The 17,167-nt window shown below is 37.8% G+C and overlaps 3 protein-coding genes across 4 annotated transcripts in view; 2 read left to right on the top strand and 1 right to left on the bottom strand.

Moving 5' to 3' along the window:
• The window catches only part of LOC117206233 (junctophilin-1-like), a 45,829-nt gene extending 38,985 nt beyond the window's left edge, over positions 1 to 6,844 (top strand). The window contains 1 exon segment of the mRNA XM_033445384.1: positions 1,676 to 6,844. Coding sequence (XP_033301275.1) covers positions 1,676 to 1,735 — 60 coding nt within the window. The 3' untranslated portion in view covers positions 1,736 to 6,844.
• The window catches only part of LOC117206234 (cytochrome b5-like), a 68,527-nt gene that overhangs the window by 44,678 nt on the left and 6,682 nt on the right, over positions 1 to 17,167 (bottom strand). Inside the window, exon 2 of one of the 2 annotated variants that reach the window (XM_033445385.1) lies at positions 1,600 to 1,729. The exons of the other annotated variant lie outside the window; for it this stretch is intronic. Coding sequence (XP_033301276.1) covers positions 1,600 to 1,670 — 71 coding nt within the window. The 5' untranslated portion in view covers positions 1,671 to 1,729. The remainder of the gene's footprint in view (positions 1 to 1,599; positions 1,730 to 17,167) is intronic. 2 annotated transcript variants of the gene reach the window in all.
• LOC117206235 lies at positions 8,898 to 16,969 on the top strand. Its single transcript, XM_033445387.1, has 3 exons — positions 8,898 to 9,795; positions 11,807 to 12,022; positions 13,548 to 16,969. Exons 1-3 carry the CDS (start codon positions 9,691 to 9,693, stop codon positions 13,632 to 13,634), a joined length of 408 nt encoding a protein of 135 aa, XP_033301278.1. The 5' UTR covers positions 8,898 to 9,690; the 3' UTR covers positions 13,635 to 16,969.

Below are 17,167 nucleotides of genomic sequence, written 5' to 3'. Positions count from 1 at the left end.
TATTACATTCGCATATTCTTATGTCTCTTTACTTGTCACGCGACATCGATGTCCTTGCACTTGCGTCACGAGACCTCGAAAAGGAGCTGCGAGCTTTTTGGATCTGAACTTCACACGCTAATTTATACCTTTGTTTCTTTATTTCTGTGTAACATATCCTGTTTAATCTGTTATTCGAATTGAAATTTGGAATACGTGATAAACAAAAAATTTTGTATTTCTTCGAAGTAAATTTACATTAAATTCTAACGTTTTATTGTATAATTTTTAATCTAAATATATGAATTACGTTATCTTCTTCGTTTGTGGTTGTTCAAATTAAGATATATGAAGTATTCCTTTTACATATCTTCTCGGATGTAGTGTCTCGTTATATATAATTCAATGATCCGGAATACGTTTCACGTGTTGTCCGCATCCTTCCGAGTATCATGAATGTTAAATCAAGGAAGATCCATATAGATTCGCTACTCCTTTTTTCATAGGCTTTCCCTCTAGTGCATTATTTAGGCCTTTGTCACGAGTCTATCCACCGAGATTCTCCGGGGATTATATTTCTTCGACAAACGTTCGAGGAAGTTCCTTTCGGGAAAGCCGCGACGCGGAAAAAAAGGAAAATTTGTAAAAAGTTCGGGAAATAGTTTCAACGTATTAAAATCGGTTTCGTTTTAAAAGTACGCTCGACCGCAACGATTTTTCGACGAAATGCAACGAGACGCTTTTCCAAGAGTGTCGTTCAAAAATACCACCGGATGTTAAACAAGATAACAATCGTTCGCTGTTACTCGTTCATTCACGCTTCCCGCGAGAACATTAAGAATTTATAGCTAACTATCTCGCAACGAGAGAGAAAGAGAGAGAGAGTTTTCTCATGAAAGGAAATACCTTCGGGACGACGTAATCGTTTAGATGAGCCTCTAGAACGAGAACAAGTAAAAGGAACCAGAGTAGAATTTCGCTAGCCTCGTAGCACGATTTCATATCGAGTTCTCCGATTTATTAAAGTTTATTACTTCTCTTCTATAACGCCATTGCACTTTCGATTCTTACTTTTCAATTTTATATATACCATTATAATATATTCACTCTGCCTGCTCATTAGACGCATCGTACGATCTTTCTCTGCTCAATCTCTAGCGACCGTAATGATCGTATCCTTCTTTCTTTTCTCGCATCTTAATTCCCGCTCTATAGTTTACATATAGCCATTAGTTAGCGAACGTAATTGAAGTAAGCACTCCGAATTTTTTTACTTCTCTCCACGATCAAACTACTCGTTCGTCTCGTTAATCAACTTTCTCTACCACGAACCGAACAACGATTTCTATACATATAGTTGGAGAAAATGGTTCGAAGCAACGGTCGCCATTTTTATACGAACGTCAAGCATTAACGTTCATCGATAGCTTTTACTCTTCGACCTTAACGCTTTTTAATTCGCCTTTGTATAATTCACCTTTGTATAATTCACCTAAAGATTATCTCCTCCCTCGAGTCAGAGTACATTAATTCACGATTATTAATCACGACCTTAACCCCGAATAACACACCCATGGATTTGTCCATCCTCGCCCAGGTGACGGGTCTCTTTATCTGTACCTTTTCTTCTCTGTCGATTTGTTTGTCTGTGTAACTGTGTGGCATTTTGTGCTGTGTTCTGTGCATGCCATCCCAGGACGCAGGCCGGACGGTCCCCGCCTTCGCCGCAACGTCGAAGGGCCGCGCAACCCTATGAGTATAAGTATTATAAATAAAATATGTACACACACACACACTGCGATAGAACCAAACGCGAGTCGCGTCGCGTTTTATAACGAATGAGTCGAGACCAGTTTAAAGAGGGGCGGCGTTCGTGACTAGATCCTGGATTCCTGACGAGAACAAGCGAGAAGGGGCTGCTCGAGGGCAGGAAAGGGGGGTGGGTCTGCCTCCTCCGATTCTATCGGAGAGAAAGTGTAGCCTGCGACAAATGATTATGTAACGAAGAATTAATTTAAGGGTTAAGATCAAGATATACCGATGGATCGTTTTTACGATTACCCTTACACGGTCCACGAATTAATTCGTAGCCTGTATGTTGTTCAGTGTGATACTGTGTTTAGTGTTCGTTATAGAATGTAATGTTACCCGTAGGGCGTATAACACGTTGTGTTCTAACTTATGGCCACATAACAACAGCTAGTGTGACTAAAATACATGCTTCTTCGCGGAAAAACGAAGCTAATATCAAGGGCAAAGAACTTTGCAGAATCTTTGCTTAAGAATCTAGGATCTATTCACGACAAGAACCGCGCGCAACCAACAATTTCTCGAGCTTCAACAGTGCAACAACGTTTAAATACATTCCAACCTCCATCGACCAATAATTATTAATACCCAAGTACATTCCAAAGTATCATACGTTCCAAAATGCGTGTTTCACGCGATTGCTCGTTGTTGGACGAATAATCGTTGAATTTTGTTAACGTGGTCTAGAGAAGAATGGCCTAGCCGCTTCTCTAAACTCTAAGGCTTTCGCTCAGTCGTATCGTCAACGTTTTGATCGATCAAACACATTCGTTGGATGTTTGAACGGACTCGACTCGTTTGGTGCACGTGGTATTGTACATGGTTTAGCGAACGGGTATCTTACAGTTTACACGGGCATCCTGAGCGACGTGTTAACGGGAACAGAGACCGGAACCGTTGTTTGGTATGCGTCGAAAAAGAAAATATTTTCAGACCGACCATTTAGTCTCAACGATCGCGTGTGTGCCAGACAGGGGCATTAGGGTAAGGTTATAGCAAGAACGATTCTGGATGTTCTCCTTTGAACGATAAAATACTGTTAGGGGATAACATATAATCGGGAAGTATCCTTATGCAACGAGGATCGTTATGAAACATAAAAAAGGTCGGCACAGAAAAACGTTGATGTAAGAAATTACAAAACATAAAAATAACCCACCGTCGGTTTGTTCTACCGAATAACTCGAAGTAAACAATCTATCATGAAAACAAAGTTGTCGTGAGTCACTGATGACTACGCCATGGGTTGAACGTATTTCTTTGTCATAAAAGACCTTGGTGCAAATTGAAAGATGTTTGCTGTACAAAAATTCTATTTGTATGACTTCTTTCGCGCATAAGTCATCACCGTGCTATATGGTCGCTCTTCATAGCCTTACCCTAACACTGGCAAATCTTGAAATTCTCAAGGTGTGAATTAGCAAAGAACTCGTACCTGGTCGTAGATTGTTACTAGCTATTATGTAGGTAATTCGCATTCGTGATTGACAGCCACTTAACCCTTTCAACCTCTGGTACATAACAATTTCTTTTCTTTCGTTTTTTTATGGTTTCGGTTAAAGGATGTAAGATTTCTGAGAGATGAAAAGAAGCTCAAAAGCTGAACGCACAGATAAAAAGGTTTCTTCATGGATTCGGTGTAAAATAGTATTATCGAGGCTGAAAGGGTTAAATCGAATTTGGGCATTGAACGAAGCGGACAACGTTCTTTCCGCCTTCTTGTCAGAGACAGAAGTTATTTTTCTATGAGAAGCACAATAGATGTAGTAGAATGGATGAACGAATATTTGCGAGAGTTCTGTCAGGCGATGCAGACGACCTGTGCTCGATTTGTCGATATTGCGATTCGTTCGACTACATAGCTTGTAGGGGAGAGCAACAAGATGATGAAAATTTGTCGAAAATCGAGGTGCTTAGTAGACTGTTCGTTCCGACGTGAAAATTCTAGCGGAAAAAAAAAGAGAAAAGAAAAACGCAATATCGAACAATGGTACAGAAGTACAGACCCGGATGCAAAGATATTTACGTCGTTAACGTTTCCAAAAAGGAAAACAGAAAAAAGACTCGTTTTAATTCCACACACTTTCGTTCGAGTGATCGAACGAAAGCCAAACTACTCGACCGATAATTCAAAACACAACCGTTTAATTAATTCTCTTCCTTTTTTTTCTTTCAATCTATTTCAATCGTCTTTCCTTTTTTTTTCTCATTAAATCCAAACATCGAATACTTTTCCACTGAATGATCGATTGATCGCGATTGAATGTCGAACGATCGAAAACCGAGCATGCACTTACACACGCACGCAAATGATTTCAACTCATTCAACATGGTGTTACGTCCATTAAATAAGCAAAGTAACGTGTATGATGTTACGTCCATTAATTAAGCAATTCAAGGAATTCGAAAGGTAAGGCTCGCGCGGTGTGGAGGCGGGGACCGGTTTTTTTACAATTCTTTCATTCTACTTGACCGTGCGTTTCTTTTCCTTTTAACAAGCTTCGTACCGCTTTCTCGATTCCTCTCTGTCTCAACAAGACCCTATGTACTTTCTACCTCGAATTCTACGATCTGTCTCTCATCCGTCATTGTCGGATGTTAATTGTACTGTCTCGAATGCATTCCCCGACCCTTACCGACGGAAGTTACAGTCCCCCTTGTTCCACGTTTCACGTTTACTTGGCGACGATTACCAGAAAAAAATCTTTTTTTACCCTCCACCTCCACGCCGCTTGTTTTCTCCTATTTTTTGATCAGAAACATTATTTTTCTAACGCATGCTTCTATGACGTAGCGTCACTCTGTAAAGTTTATGATATATTGTACTAGTTCTACAAGATGGGATATATATACACACATATATATATATACATACACATATACACACATGTTATATATACATATATATTTCGTAGATATAAGTAAGAGAAAATATGTAGTGTGAGATAATTATTTAGGTAATAAATACTGTACGAATGGAAGACGACGATAACCCTTTCGAGATCGTAGGATTACCGACGGACGAAAGGAGAGATATTTTAGTGGAAATTGTGTAATAACTGTTCTTAAATTTCCTCTTTAAGATGTAAAATGGAACTTGTGTCTAAAAAAAATCAAGTTTGGTGATATAATGGGAGATTCTGAGAAAGATAGATATTTTGAAGATTTAACTCTTTGACAGTATAATATTATAAAATAACAAAGAATTCAGAATGAACGGTTTAGAAAAGAATTATTTCTTTATCGTGAAGATTTCTTGCAGTTTTGGTATTAAACAAAAACGTAACTTCAACTTTTCCTGGGAAATAAATATTGATAATTAACTAAATATAAACAACTATTAACCAATATCGATAATTACTTAATGAATGAAATTTATATCACTTACTATATTTGATACCAAAGTCTTTCTCCTGTTAAATTTTAAAAGGATTAATATTTACATTGACCATGTATTTGTTCCTTTTAAGTTACTTTTTAAGTTACTATTCTAAAATATCTCGAACGGGTTGATCTTTGTTATTCAACAGGCACAAATGTCGGTACCAAATGTGCATTATGAATACGTAAATTTAATTCTCGACGTACCTCTGAATACACATACTATTCCTCTCGTCGAATTAGAACGACGCAAGGAAGTATAATTTTGTGCATTAGGTACGACCCTAAAAACATTAACGCGTATATGTATACACGCACACGAACACAAACACACGCGTAATAAATATATCAGGATTCTCTATTTTATTCACGGTTTTTCACAGTACAATTACGAAACGCTTTTTGTGCGCCACGTTGAATTCCTTAAAAGTACGACGCTAGCCTACGACGAACGAAAGAATAAAACAATACTTTTTGATGACGTTTAAAGCTTACTTATTTCGATAAAATATAACCACCGATAACAAACATTGAATTTTAAATGCGTCACGTTGCTCAAGGTTGTACACACTCGAAGTAATTAAGAATTTCTACGAAAATTTCTAACCCTTTCTATACGCGAACGAGATCAATGGCAAGTTTTTTACATGGAAAAAGATGGAAACTCGTTAAAGGCTTATTTCGAACGAAACTTTTTTACGAGAATTTCTCCATTCAACGTGGTTGCAATTGTACCTCAACAATGGTCGTGCCTAAAGAAACGAAAACTAAATAAACCAACGTAAAAGAGAAAAGGGGGAAGGAGGAAAAGATTATGACCTGAGATACAATCGAATGAAACCTGGAACCTTAGCGCAAAACGAGAATAATCTAGACGACGAAGCTCGGTTGGAATTGAACCTCCCCAAGTTCCTTGACCTTTCAAACACTATTTTTTATGCGAAATATCGAGCACCATCGTGGGTGTATCGTGAAGCTAACGTCGGGGTTGTTCAAGTGCCAAGTTATTCGAAAGTGTCTTTTCACGAGAATCTGAGATGCAACATAATCCTATTGGGTACAGCACAAACGTTGAAATTTGATCATTATCTCGTACATAGTAAGCTCTCGTACGCGTAACAAAGTGTTATGACGTGTTACACGTCGAACTATTTAAGAGTTATCTATTTCTTTAATAAATAATAATATTCTTCTTTAAAAAATAATTGATTTGTGTAAATATTTCTTAACAAAAAGAAACAATATGAAGTATTTAAAAAATATTTTTTGATATATTTGCACGAAGAATTCTAAGATGTTCAAATTGCGTTTGTGATTTACTCTGTAAAACGGTAGATACGATTTCTAAAGACACTGACCGTGGCATATAACCGGGATTTCACGTATTTTAATATAAAGACAATTCATAGTGTTGTATTAGAGGAGAACAACGTAGTAGGAGAGTCCTTAGAGGAAAGCAGATCGATAAGCGAGAATAGCCAATGCACACACGCAACGATGTACTTCCAGGTTACATTTCGAGGAACGAGTTTACCGATATAGAGATATATTGGGATGAAACCTTGCTAATTACACAACGATATTACAAATGTTGGTTCGATGTATTGAATGTATTTATGTATATGATGTAAAAGCTGTTATTGGCCGACAGATTAAAACATGTCGATTAGGAGGATATCTAGTATTTAAAATTTTGAAAAACCTCGAACGTTCCTTGACCTCTTGCTTGCGTGAATTACAGATATCCCGATGAACTCGGATGCACATCGTCGTTTCTTATTATTTTGCAGAAAATCCTGATTTCTTTATACCAATTTCGTTATATTTACGAGTAGAATGAGCGGAAAAATTCGATATCGTTTCGTCATCGTGGTAAACAGTAACCTTGAAATTAAATCGAAATGACAAAGCCTTGAAATATCTTGCTTCACGATGCCGCTAATACAAATTGTTCAAGAATTCGGCAAAAGAAAAATCTCGTGTATTTTGTATAACGAAATATGCTGGTTTAATTGGACTTTAGAGTCGTGCCAAGAAACGCGTACATCGAATACATGCAACAAGATGTCCGCACTCGTCGAGACAATATATATTGGCGTGAAAACAACGGATGATATTTTCGTAACTATGTTCGGAGGAGCAGTAGGCACTTTTGAAAGTTATCTTCAGAGCCTCGTTATATCTGCCGTGTAGGCTGTATTCTGTTCTATATGAGTCACCATTCTATAAGACGAAACTGGTTTGCAAAACTGGAAATAAAGATTTTCTTAATTAACTCGAAAGATCGATTAAATTTGCCATCGAACGCGATTAATGTAGGATTAAATCGTAAACTGTATAACTGTAAAACGAGCTTCCTGAAATATTTATAAGGTCAACATGTGTTTCGACCTGAATTACACGACGCGAACGAGAAATTTGCAATGCAGAAACTCGTGGCCGCAAAGCCTCTAGAAAACTAGGTGTTTGCACTTTTACGATCAGTTTCCTCTCAATTGAATTGCGTCTATGTTATCGAATCGTTGAGTCAATGATCCCGATAGATTAATTGTTTGTTAATTACATAGAGTATCTACGTACTGTTTATCAGAACATGAATACGAGCCACCGGATATTCATTGCTCGTAAAACGTTGCATTTTCGCACGCTAGAAAAAAGCGGAGAAGAAAAAAATTCTGCATACTATGCTTGTCATAAGAAGAAACTATTTTAAAATAAGAAAAATATAGAGTTGCTACAATGATTACCTTGTACGCTGATACGTCATTGGTCAGGAGACCACGGCAATGAAATGCATTTGCAATGCGCGTTATCGCCTCAATTAACAAAGCTAATTATTGTTGCACCATGGCCACCAGGATTAAAATTCCATAATAAATTGACTGAAAAACAAGTGGTCTAACGCGATAACTTGGTCAATATGAATGTGTAATGATGTTATTGAATTCAGAAAATATCATATATTTTTCTGAACGAAATAAAAAAATAACATCCTGTTTGGAAGGAAAAACATGATGACTATTCCAAGAAAAAAAGAGTAATATATTAATTTATGTAAACTGTTGTTGACAAATAATGTGTACTAAACAGCATTGCTGTTATTCTGTTTGCTTGACAAATAGTCAATATAGATCTTTGGATGTTTCATAAAATGATATAAACGACTACAACGAGACGCAATAAGGAAACAAGAAAGCAAATAAAGTGGGCCGAGCCCCATCTTGGCGTGAGAAGACGGGGCGTAGAATTCTCGAAAATTTCGCCTTCGACGAATTTATTCGCATGCCAGCTACATGAATCAGACAGCGAATTGCGAGTTCGACTTTATTTGCGTAACAATATTTCCGGTCGTGTTTCGCCCGTGAACAACCCTACGCAATTTTCTTCGTCCCTGCGTTATACCTCTTCTTTTTTCTCATTTTTCCTGTTTCATGATAAGCGTTTATTCCTGACCTGACCAATGATATATTTTTTAAACGCCGTATTTATTGCTCAAAGCTACATTTCCTCCAAAATTTCAAAAAATTTAGTGAAAATTTAATTTCAAATTAATATCAGTTTCTCTCTATTTAAAATCTAAATTGAAAAACTTTCCTATTACCGTTTCCTCGTTTTCTACAAAAATGAATACGCAATCGTTCAGGGTCTGAAAAGAAAGAAATTAAACGTGGATGTACTATCAGAAATAACGAAACGAAACTACGATTATTTTTCTGCGAGAGTAATCAGTATATCTAGGTGAACATAACCTCCGCAATTCCACCCACAAGTTTTTTCAGAGCAAATAAAAATCGATTCGACAAAAATAAATGATAGATTCCGTAAATTGTAAGAATCCAAGTTCAATGTTGAAACAAAAGCAAACAGTTCCTTGCGTGGTCAGGAGCGAAGAAGCGGCCCTCTGGCTTCATCGTTGGATAGATCAACATCCGGCCCAGAACGGAGCTCGACTAAAAATACCGATCAATAACTATCGCTCGATACGATGCACGATGCGAAAAAGCGACAATACCGAGTGTGACTCCAAAATAAAGTTAACGGGGAGGACTGTTCGACGACAGGGTGTCATAAATCAACGAGCAGCGGATCGACAAGGCTCTGGCATCCGTTGTCGATTCACAGCCGTGAGCGTCGCGACGTGCTGTTCGTCGATGCTATTTCGACGTGAAAATAGTGGGGCGTCTCTCTATTTCGGTCGAACAAGCCAGGGCCGTTCAGTCTGCGGCCTGGCTTCCTCACCAGGAGGCTGCAGGTCCGAATTTTCCATTTTCATCGTTGTGAACTAAAAGAAGCGCTTATCAAGAACATCTGGAAAGAGAAAAGCGCTACGGGGTCCGGGCAGATCGCTGTAAAAGAAGCTTGTTCGAGATCCCTTGTTGTGAGAAACTGAATCGATATGTTCAGATAGAGCCGGTAGAAGGTAGAACAACGGTATTGACCGGTGCTTCGGACGAGTTCGAGCTGTCGGCTCTCGACCGTGAACTTTAGAGACTTTGGAAAGAAAGGAAGTTCGAGGCAAAGATGTTGTGGTCGGAACCCGACGAGGAGGAAGAGGCGCTATTATGCAGCCCCGCTCTGATGGCCAGGAGGGCCTCCGAGTCATGGATCGTCGCGCCTCCAGTGGAGGTATGAACAGAGGCAAAAAAAAACGTCCCAAATTCTGTCAATCTGTCTTCAGTGACGATGAACCCCTCTCATAAGCTAGTGTTATCTTAGGAGGACGAAATCGAAGTTGAACTTGACCTCTTTCAATTGAATTCATCGACGGCCAGCTTCAATTCAAATCGTTGTAATTACGATTGAAAACCAAAAGCGGAAAACCTAATAAACGATTTAAAAACTAATTCTATAGACCGTCATAACATTACATATATCTTTGGTTATTTACAAAATTTCGCTCAATTATCTATTCTTAGAAAGCTTACATCCTTGGTTCTTCAGATATTTACTAATTGCAGCTAAGTGACATTAAAATTAAAACATTAACAAAAATCATCATAACAACGATCAAAAAATGTCATCTTTTTCAATGAAAATGTGTGCTGTTCAATCGTTAATACGTAAAACTATCGATATATAAAAAGGAATAATACTCTTTCAAGGTAGTACGATATTAGAAAAAATACTTATGAATAAATAGCTTTACACATTGATAATCTTAATTACAATGATTTGCATTTAAATTTGAATTCGATGCAGAATTTACGATTAATACGCTTTTTCATGTTTGAGAGATATCAAACATTTTAAATTCAGCAAGAATTGTGTTAATAGATAAGAAATGATTGTCCATAGAGATTGTTACGGTGCAAATCGTTCGATAAGCCGGGCTTGATATCGCGAATAGTGAGACCGGGGGATGAAAGATAGCAAAGACGAGTCGCGACCGAGAGTGCATCGAGAATGAAAGCCGGGCTTTTCTTCTCAGATATCACGCGACACTATCGTTGCAATTTATAGTACGCTCGAGAGACAGTTTTAAACCCTCGGAACAGGATCTCGATGAACCGTAGCGACAGATACGACAACGAAATAAGACGAATTATTCTGATTGAGGCTAATTAATGATATCGAAGAAAATTATCGCCGAAGGAAGCAGGGGCGCCGGTCTAATTTTACGCTTGCTAAAACGCGGAAAACTTGGACTCACGTAACATTATGACCGTTATAAAACAACGTTTGGGTATTAATTTAAATTCCAAATTCAACTTGAGAAAAAAATAGATTTGAATTTTTAATTTAGATAGTAACTGAGTTTTTTCACTTCTTTATGGTGGGTTGCGTTAAATTGATATGAATATCAGAGCAGTAATTACTTGAAGGCAAATGTTTATGTAACATATTGATAAAAAAGTAAGGCTATGAAGCATAGTTAAATAGATAATTTTCACTAAATAGACTATTTTGTTATCAGCCTTCCTTTTCTTTTTCTTTTTCTTATGTAAATGAGATAAAATTCGGTGCCGAAGGTCAACGCATCACGTTCACTGGGATTAGAATTCCTGGCCTTTACACCGTTATTACGTACGATTACGAGCGACATTGCACGTTTTGGAACTGGTCCAAGAATTCTTTGTCTTTCTCCCTTTGCCGTCCTGTATCCTCTGCTTCTTCAAAATGTGTAACTAATGAACACGTAAACGTCCCCGATGCTCGACGACGCGCCAAACAAATTGAAGCCATTCCTGAAACGGGTCGCTACGACCTTACAACCGTTATAACCAACGAACCTTAACCTTAACCATTATTATCAGTTCAGACGCGAGAATAAATTATTCCTTCGTCGTTTTTCAACATTAGATAAGAACTTCGAGTATCATTAATTGCGATTATTTGCGATTGTCGATCACAGATTTATGATATCTCTAACAACAAAAATATAATTTCCCATGTAATTCTCGCGAAGTATCGACAAACCTAATCGTGAACACTAGTTGAATTTTCACAGAGATTTTAATTGCCGAATTCCTGATCAGACAAATCTTTAAGGCAGTTTATTTAAAAGCCCTTTTATCAGTATGATGCGCGTTTACGCTATACGTACATCCATAGAAATGAAAGTTTACATCTTTACATGATCGATCGTGTTCAAGAGCCACCTCTCTCTCTTTGTTTCTCGTTTCCTTTTTTCGTGCAGGCGATGCCCGCGGCGGCGGCGGCAGTATCCCTTCAACGAAAGAAATCACTGCCGGATGTGGCTCAACCTATTCAGTTGACAGCAACGGCACCGCTATCCAGGGAGGAAGTCAGTGTCCTGAGCAGCATGAGGAGAGAGGAGATCCGCAGGCAGATCGACGAGAGTGAAAGACTCAGGGCCAATCCCTTGCTATACTTGGTCAGTCCTCAGGTTAAAGTGAGTATCCCTATTGTTCTTTCCGACAATTCAATTGTTACCAAATTCAAATGCAAATTTGAATTTTTAATTCTTATTTGTAATTTTCAATTTTGTTATTTTTAAAACTTAATTTTAATTTTTAATTTTTAATTTTTAATTTTCAATTTTAAATTCAAATCAAGGCTATAAATTTTAAATTAAAAATTCAAGTTTCTAGTAAACATATAAAACGCCAACACTTTTTTCTCCATGCGAGGCATAAAAATACAATTCAATACTAATCTTACGCGTAGTTTGCATTGTAATATATAATTACATGGGAAACCAATTACATATGTAAACGCATTACGTCGGAGCATCGTTTGATAATATCGTCTTAAGTGGTTAGCATTATAATAAGTTTAATATGAACGTCAAAGCTTTAATGAAACCATTGTCGTGCTGCCTTCTCCATGTGCGCCAAATTTATCTACACCTTCGCGGCTTTTTAAAATTTCATGAATGAATCGATAGGATCAGCAACCAAACTTTTGTTATAGATAAAAGTGAAGATCGCAAGTGGGGAACGTGATAAGTAACATTTCTCGTTTTCTTCAACGAAAGCAAACTTATTAAAATATTTAAATACGACGAAATAAATGACACTCCCGATAACTCGCGATTACAAGATTGCGTAGACGATGCATAGAACCGCGTAGAATGTAGAATTATGTACTCATAATACAATCGGGTGACACGACCTTGGAAAAAATTAAAGAGGGGAGACAACCTCACGCTCGAATTGACGACGCAAAAACGTTCGCTTCTTATCGGGTATTTCCAAGAGTAGGTCGCACGAGTATTGATGCGCAAATATGAATGTTTAATCAAATCATTTTGAATATCCGCTCTCTCTAGAACATCCTTTGAATTGTAATTGTCTCATGAAGTTTCATACGTGCGACGAACGATCAATCAATCACCTTTTAATCTTATATATTAATCTTTTTATAATAAATTCATTTCTCGACAAGATCTATTTTATACCAAATAAATTGAAATGAATATACTTTGATCGGTTATAATGAAAGCAATCTGCTTTGATAAATTAGTCTCTTTTCGCTCATAAAATGTTTATTTGTATCTGTTAATCACGAGCGTCACGCAGCTTATAATATATTCTAACAGCATACGAAACGAAACTACTCTTCCTTACATACATTTGCATGTTTCAGTCGTAAATTTCGGATTCACTTTTTGCATCATTTACATTCGAACACAACGTTACTGAGTATTACGAATTTTCTGTCAGTTCTTTTCTGAAGGTTTTCTTGCGAAAGACTAGAATTGTGCTACATGTCCTGTAACTTATTTGACATCAATTTTTACTTACTAGTGGTTCCTATTATCTCTGTCGAATGAACATATAAAGCTTCATTAATTCTATTCCCTAATTTATATTAGGAATCCTATTAGCGGTAGTTCCGTAAAAGGACAAATCACTAATAAATAATTCAGAGATCCGTAAACGAAACTGGTTTTTTATTCGAACGAAAATTTGCAGGACTGGTTCTCCCGGCAACAGCTGGTGATGCTGGTGCTGTTCATCAACATATCCTTAGCCCTGATGTTCTTCAAGCTGCTGACGTAGCAGCCAGCCGATGATTGGGTTCACGGGCTCGTGGTGGACGTGACCTGAGACCCGGGCGTGTCACGACGCCCCGAGTCGTCACCGATTACCAGGATTAAAACGATAAAGAAGAGGGCGCGACCCAGTGCTCTCGAGACAAAATCACGAAAAAAACCGCTGAAAACGGCTTTCGAGCGATCCAACTCGGTCCCACGGTGGTAAGATCGGACAAAGGGAACGTTGGACCTCGAGGATTCGCGTGGAACAGTAACAAGAAGAAGGAACTTGCAAGATGAGAATTTTTTCAAGTATCTCAACGCGTTCTTGCGAGGAGACTGAAGAGAGAAATTGACGAATCGCTGTCGAAACTATAGCATTTGGGGTAGTGTCAGAATCACTCTCGACTCGATTCAATTTTGCGGAAGGATTTCCGGCGAGGATTCATGGGAAACTAGGATTATCGACGGATGATGAAAGAGAGAAGAGCCGCTCGTTGTTTCTTAGACAGGGTATCAAAGTCGCCGAGGTACCCTGGCGCCTGTATCATACATATTTTTACACCGAATATTTTAATAATAATAATATTAATATTTGTACGAGCTGGTCGTGTCCCGATGGTGCGAGCGACCACGCTCTAAACACGATGCGCACACACGAATCTCTCTACACTTTTCCTGTTCTTTCTCGACGATCGACTCGAGCGCGGACACCGGAACGACTTTTATACAAAGAAGCTATAGAGCAGCTAGAGTAGCGTGAAACAATTTTGTCCTGTAGAGATTCTCGAAAAAGAGAAACCCGCAGACGATCGAACATATTTTTCCAAACGTTATGCCAATCGATCGTGGGGACACTTTGGAAGTTTCACAATGTAGATTTGCGGTAGTAGGGAAAAGAGCGCGAGAGGACTAAAAAGCAATGAAGGAGTTAGAATTTCTATACAATTGTTACAATTTCTACGAATTTGATAGACGAACGGAGTTGTACGTTGTTGTACGGTTAACGTTACGATGTATTCATGTGTTATCGATGTGTCCATGTAATTATATGGGTGTTATGTGGATATCGATATAATTGTAATCGTGCAAAATCCTACGGGAGATCACTTCGTTTGCGGAGTCTTTACGTGTAGTCTTGCCTTTCACGTGGAAATTGTATATAAAACACTTTTGTCCGATTTTTATATACGCGTTAGAATCGAGTCACGTGTCGTCTATACATGATCGTTGATATGCGGTCGGAATCTCTTGTCTCGATCGAAAATTGTACAAGGAAAGGAATAAAAATATGAACTTCGAATCATGGCAATAGAAGTCACGATGATATGTTGGTTATCCTTGGATGCGGTATAATTGTATTTACATGACAAAAAAAAAAAAAAGGAAAAAGAAGTAATTCGGTAATGTGATGTGTTAGATGGATAAAAAGATCTATTTAGAAAAATAAATAAACGTTACTCTTGTTATCACCAGTCGGTTGAGAATCAGATAGAAGTTATTTATGATCGAGAAACGTTTCGATAATCAATTTTTTTCTAGGTGCGTACGGTTCAAAAGTTAACCTGGGCATCATTTGTATTTCTCCGATGAATATTTAAGAGCGTGCACAACTTTGCAATGAATATAATGCAATTGATATATGCATAAATTCATCGATAAAACGAATGTGACGTCGTTTTGGTGATTCGCAACGTTCGATAGATTAACGGAGTTTTTACAAGGAAAATTACTTGTATACATTTTTGAGCCGTTTCCCTCTGGAATCCTCTTTAATAGAGCAAAATAAATGAATAAATGATACGATGAAAAAATTGTCTTTGTGCGATGTAAACGTACGTCGACTTTTTTCACGCGGTGGCACGGAGATCGAGTTAAAAATCTCGAGTTCATGTCGCGATCGAGAATCAATCTCCCTGCGCTCGAGTGATCGCATTTTTTCTAGCCTCAGGCATAGCTTGTATATCTAGATGAATTTGTAAATAAAAGAGAAGAGCATTATAGATTGCGATCGTCACAGTTAATCGTCTAAAATCCTCTTGGCTCGCGCCCCTTCGACGCGTTGTACGTTCGAAGCTAGATGGGCGACTAACAAACCGTTTCGAAGCTATTTTTCCAAAAAAGAAAAGACTCGCTATTTTCATCCTACGCTAATTAATATACATATATATTTTCCTCTTTGTACCTACACGCTAGCACTTTTACGTACCATCTCGAATACTTAAATCGACGGCAAATGTTAGGATGAAAATAGAAAAAACGCTCATGCGCGTGATGAATTTTGTGCGAATCGAAAGGTACACGATGCCCGTGCCATCTTGTTTCTCCTCTCGACCAAATCGATGGAGAAAATCTTTTTGAAAATTATGTTAGTTTAAAGAATGAATCATGGGTCAAAAATCTGAGACATCGATTCGAAATGAGGTGATAAGTCGAAACGATGAAAGGAAACTAGATCGACGGGCATCTTAGAAACGAAATAATACAATTTTTATGAATTATGAACAGATCGAAGATGTTTTTTGTTACGAAGATCGTTCGTATAAGTAATTTAAACTATTGTGCTGCGACGGCCTGTTCGCTGTCACGAAACATGTATTGTATATATATATATATATATTGCGACTATATACATATATATGACTCGATTAATTAGTACCGCAGAGAGCAGCTCTAAAATTTGATAAACGAATCTGAGAGTGAGAGAGTGAGAGAGTGAGAGAGTGAGAGAGAAAGAGAGAGTGTATGTACGAGTATGAAAGAGAATATGTAAAAGAAAAAGAGAGCGCAAGCGGAAAATGATCGAGAAAATTTGTCAGAGAAAGAGATGGATATTTGTAGGAGCCGAACCTAACCTATGCGCGTTAATCATTAATCATTTGCATCACAGCAACCATATCGCAAATCAAAGGCAAAATTTCGTAAGAATTAGATGTATATCGTTCGAGACGAAACGCGGGAAAATATGAAAATTGTTTTCGTCATTTGATTGCTATATCGAGAAGAAATCTACGAAGAAACGACCATATGTATATTTTACTTGTTATCTCTTGATATATCGACAGTTAGCATATCTCGTTATTATTGTATATTATTATTATTACTATCATTATTATTATTGTCGCTATTATTAATTATTGTCATGAATTATTATTACTATTATTGTCATCATGATTACCATTCTGTCAATGGCTACATTGAAAATGTGAAAACGAGCCACGGGCGTGAAAGGAATTTTGGTACCTTACCACATACGCGATTCAAAAGGAGAAAAAAAAAATGAAAAAAGCAACTCAAGGGCCCACTGTCATTGTCCATTTGCGAGAAAGCAGTGATTCAATAAACTTGTATCATAACGTACCAACAGACTAATATTTTCGTATACTATACGTTCAATGACAAAACTCGATAGAGCATTAATTACAACGCGGCATCGAAACCGCGAATAAGAAACATGTTTCACGGTTCCCTGCCTCGCTTGTAATCACATAACCCCCCTCTTCCTAGCCTTGCATTTGTGGTCGCTTTCCGGCTACAAAGTAACGCGAGACTCGTGAA

Source organism: Bombus bifarius, unplaced genomic scaffold (genome assembly GCF_011952205.1).
Source record: "Bombus bifarius isolate JDL3187 unplaced genomic scaffold, Bbif_JDL3187 scf7180000008000, whole genome shotgun sequence".
NCBI classification, from domain to species: Eukaryota; Metazoa; Arthropoda; class Insecta; order Hymenoptera; family Apidae; genus Bombus; species Bombus bifarius.
This window is presented reverse-complemented; position numbering and strand designations above follow the sequence as displayed.

Bases quoted from the DNA above. Each gene is read 5' to 3' on its own strand.
- LOC117206235 (XM_033445387.1), top strand. From the start codon at position 9,691: ATGTTGTGGTCGGAACCCGACGAGGAGGAAGAGGCGCTATTATGCAGC. The intron at 9,796-11,806 runs GTATGAACAGAG...TTTTTCGTGCAG, and splicing joins TCGTCGCGCCTCCAGTGGAG to GCGATGCCCGCGGCGGCGGC. The intron at 12,023-13,547 runs GTGAGTATCCCT...GAAAATTTGCAG, and splicing joins TGGTCAGTCCTCAGGTTAAA to GACTGGTTCTCCCGGCAACA.